Source organism: Mandrillus leucophaeus, unplaced genomic scaffold (genome assembly GCF_000951045.1).
Source record: "Mandrillus leucophaeus isolate KB7577 unplaced genomic scaffold, Mleu.le_1.0 Scaffold27, whole genome shotgun sequence".
Taxonomy (NCBI): domain Eukaryota; kingdom Metazoa; phylum Chordata; class Mammalia; order Primates; family Cercopithecidae; genus Mandrillus; species Mandrillus leucophaeus.
The window spans coordinates 5,250,821-5,254,572 of NW_012102809.1; the positions used below are offsets into that span (position 1 = coordinate 5,250,821).

Here is a 3,752-nt window from a genome sequence, read left to right on the forward strand (position 1 = left end):
TTAAAACTCTTAAACTATTTCTGCAGAAACATCGTTATATGGACTTTTCCAGAAGCATGTCTTTTACTTACATTGAAATACACCCTCATACACAACTATTCACAAGTGAAAGAGCAGGGGAAACATGACTTTCAAAAGCTTTCCCTGCTCTGATGTGGCCTGCGTGGCCTCGCACTTGCTGACCTGACATTAATTACTGACTCTGTGGAGATCTGTCAGACGTGAAATCGGCCCTGTGATGAGCTAAGATCTTTCTGTTCCTAATCCTTTTCGCTCGGAAGCAGTAATATATCTTTAATTTTAGGGCTGTTCAGTAGTTAATGGCTTCAATTTTCTGTATCTCAGGTAGATAAACTGGAGAGTTTTTTGCTTCTTTTTGAGAGTAGATGAAATGATGGGGATTGGAGTATTCTCCTGTTCTCTACGATCATCTGCACTTCTACTCATTAGGCTCAAGTATTTGGGGATGTTAGAGAACCAGGCATGCCATTGTGTAGTCCGACCTACCTCTAACTGCCAGAAATGTACTGATATTCTTAATAATTGATAGGCTCAGACCTTTGCATTCTTAATTAAAGAGCCACTCCGTGACTGTAGGCCTCTGCCCACAAGATACAGAGTCACATACTGCCCCCAGGATGCAGGCTGATGCTTTTATATTAACTGCAGATGTAACAACAGATTCTAGGTATTTCTCCTAGAAATGTAACAACAGATTCTAGGTATTTCTCCAGTAACATATGGAGGCACTATGTCAGATAATTCCTGTTCATGTGAGTTGTGGAAGATCTCGCTTCCATTTGCACTTCGGATGTTAAGGTAGTAGAATTTGTCACAGTCATAAAACATGCTTACAAGGCAGGGTTGTGTGAATTGATAAATTTGATCCAGAATGTATTGGTCATCCATTTCAACGATTAACAGCACCTCCATTGAAAGATGTTAGTGTAAAATTAATTAAAACCAAGATTTGAAAATAATAATCCGATCACTCTAGACTGTTTTGTTACAATCAAGTGTGATGTTCTCTGTTGACCTTTTTAGTTTTAATTGAGTGCTTCTGAATGATACAGATCATATGTTTCTTTGACAGCAGTGTCACACCGCAGAAGGTTCTCAGCCCCTGGTAGCTCGTTGCCGTCGCCACTCCAGGCTGTTGCTTGGGTGTCTGCTGCTGGTACCCTGGGATTACCAGGCACAGCTGCAGATGCCTCGAGCTACTCCAGCCATGAGCATGGAAACCAACTCGCTGGTCAGGCTTCAACACAGAAATAACAGAGAGCCCCTTCCAGTCACAAGAACCATAAGTCACCTAATGCATATCCACGCGTTCTCAGCATAAAAATGTTGTGTCTTGTTTGACTGACTTTCAGGGAAATTGCTTACACCCCAACAGGCCTATTACTGTTTTATTGGGGTTGGAGAAGAGATCATTTTTATAATCTTTTGTGGTTTTTGCTATTTTTGATGTTTCCTAGTTAAACTTGGACTTTTACCCCCAAATTTTGATTTTTTAAAAACTATTTTTTTCCTTTTATAAACAGGTTGAAAGGATTGTTGACAAAAGGAAAAATAAAAAAGGGAAGACGGAGTATTTGGTTCGGTGGAAAGGCTATGACAGCGAGGACGACACTTGGGAGCCGGAGCAGCACCTTGTGAACTGTGAGGAATACATCCATGACTTCAACAGACGCCACACGGAGAAGCAGAAGGAGAGCACATTGACCAGAACAAACAGGACCTCTCCCAACAATGCTAGGAAACAAATCTCCAGATCCACCAACAGCAACTTTTCTAAGACCTCTCCTAAGGCACTCGTGATTGGGAAAGACCACGAATCCAAAAACAGCCAGCTGTTTGCTGCCAGCCAGAAGTTCAGGAAGAACACAGCTCCATCTCTCTCCAGCCGGAAGAACATGGACCTAGCGAAGTCAGGTATCAAGATCCTCGTGCCTAAGAGCCCCATTAAGAGCAGGACCGCAGTGGACGGCTTTCAGAGCGAGAGCCCCGAGAAACTGGACCCCATCGAGCAGGGTCAGGAGGACACAGTGGCACCCGAAGTGGCAGCAGAAAAGCCTGTCGGAGCTTTATTGGGCCCCGGTGCCGAGAGGGCCAGGATGGGGAGCAGGCCCAGGATACATCCACTAGTGCCTCAGGTGCCCGGCCCTGTGACTGCAGCCATGGCCACAGGCTTAGCTGTTAACGGGAAAGGTGAGTGTCTAGGGAGCTGCCTCCCGCTCCGTGGTGATCCCAGAGGGCGTGGGTCCTTCTCTAGAGATCAGGCCTCGAGCTATGGAGCGTCCGGGGATTCTCGCGGCATCTGCTGGAGACTTGCAGAGATTTTGCCAGCTTCTCCTCTCTTCGCTTGAAGCCTTTGGTATTTCTCTTAATTCGGCACTAGTTGTCTCTGTGTAATTCGCCATCCACAGACTGTGCTACCACACTGACTTGCTTTAAACAGTATCTCCCTCTAACTAGGTTATTAGGGGAGTAAGTTTTTACAGCAAGTTTCGGAAGCTGTATACCTTTCTTCACCTCTTAAGTGCTGAGTCTTGTCTCATGTTAAGCGTTTTCTTCTAAGTGTGGCCAGCGTTGATATAGCAGTGCTGGTTCTTATTTTGCTCATCCATTTGAATACCCAGGAATGCCTTTCAGTGGGGGCACTGCTAACCCATTAGGACCTTTGGGAGCTGGGCTCGTTTCTCTGTTGTGATCGGCAGTGCAGGTGCCATTGCTCCCCCTGTCAGAGCCCAGTCTGCCTGGCACCGGTGGTGTCCTCTGTTTTACTCTCACACCCAGCCCTGCTCCTGAGTTCTGCAGCTGCCTTGGTTGTGCCGTGACCTGTCCATCTCCCAGGACAGCACAACTGGGAGTTCACACAGGTGGCTTCCTTCTCCTCTCTTGCCATGCTGTGCTGGCCACAGTTTTCTCTTACAAGTCCTCATGACTTCTCACCTGCTGGAGCTTTCTAATAGGGCTTCCTGCTTCCTGCTTCCTGACAGCTCCCATCCCTTTTCAGTCATTCTTGGACGAGAGTGGTGTCCACTGGTACCTCCACCCCATTGCCTTCAGTAGCAGGTGTGCCCTGTGTGTCTGCGACCTGGCCCTCCCCTGCCCTCTGGCTCCCTCTCTCTGTCAGCACCAGGGCCGCACGTTGTCCCGTCTTCTCCATCTGCTCAGGGGCCCCCCACCACCTGGCCCTCTCCTCTCTCTCCTTTCTGAGTTGTAGTCTTAAAATTGCCTCTTTAGCCGGGCGCGGATTGCTCACGCCTGTAGTGTCAACACTTTGGGAGGCCGAGGAGGGCAGATCGCTTGAGGTCAGGAGTTCGAGACCAGCCTGGCCAACATGTTGAAAACCTGTCTCTACTAAAAATACAAAAATTAGCCAGGTGTGGTGGCGTGCACCTGTAATCCCAGCTACTCAGGGGGGTGAGGCACGAGAATTGCTTGAACCCAGAAAGCAGAGGTTGCAGTAAGCTGAGATGGTGCCTTTGCACTCCAGCCAGGGTGACAGAGTGATTCTCCGTCTTCCCCCCCCAAAAAAAAAATTGTCCCTTTACCTGTGTTTGTCTCCCCCAGCCCAAGCTCAGTAGAATAATAGCAAACAAAATACAATGGTGTTGATTTGTTTGGGGAGCTGCTTTCCTCTAAAGAGACGTGTTCACTAAGACATTCTAACCATCCTGCTGTGGTGCATTCAGCAGATTTTCTCCTTGGTCCAGGCCGTTGTGTAGCAAAGAAGTGGAATATGA

General features: G+C 47.6%; 1 protein-coding gene across 2 annotated transcripts in view; it reads left to right on the forward strand.

The window, feature by feature from the left end:
• The window catches only part of CDYL (chromodomain protein, Y-like), a 239,527-nt gene that overhangs the window by 175,812 nt on the left and 59,963 nt on the right, over window positions 1-3,752 (forward strand). For both annotated transcript variants that reach the window (XM_011984585.1, XM_011984586.1), the window contains one exon: window positions 1,545-2,211. In XM_011984585.1, coding sequence (XP_011839975.1) covers window positions 1,545-2,211 — 667 coding nt within the window. The remainder of the gene's footprint in view (window positions 1-1,544; window positions 2,212-3,752) is intronic.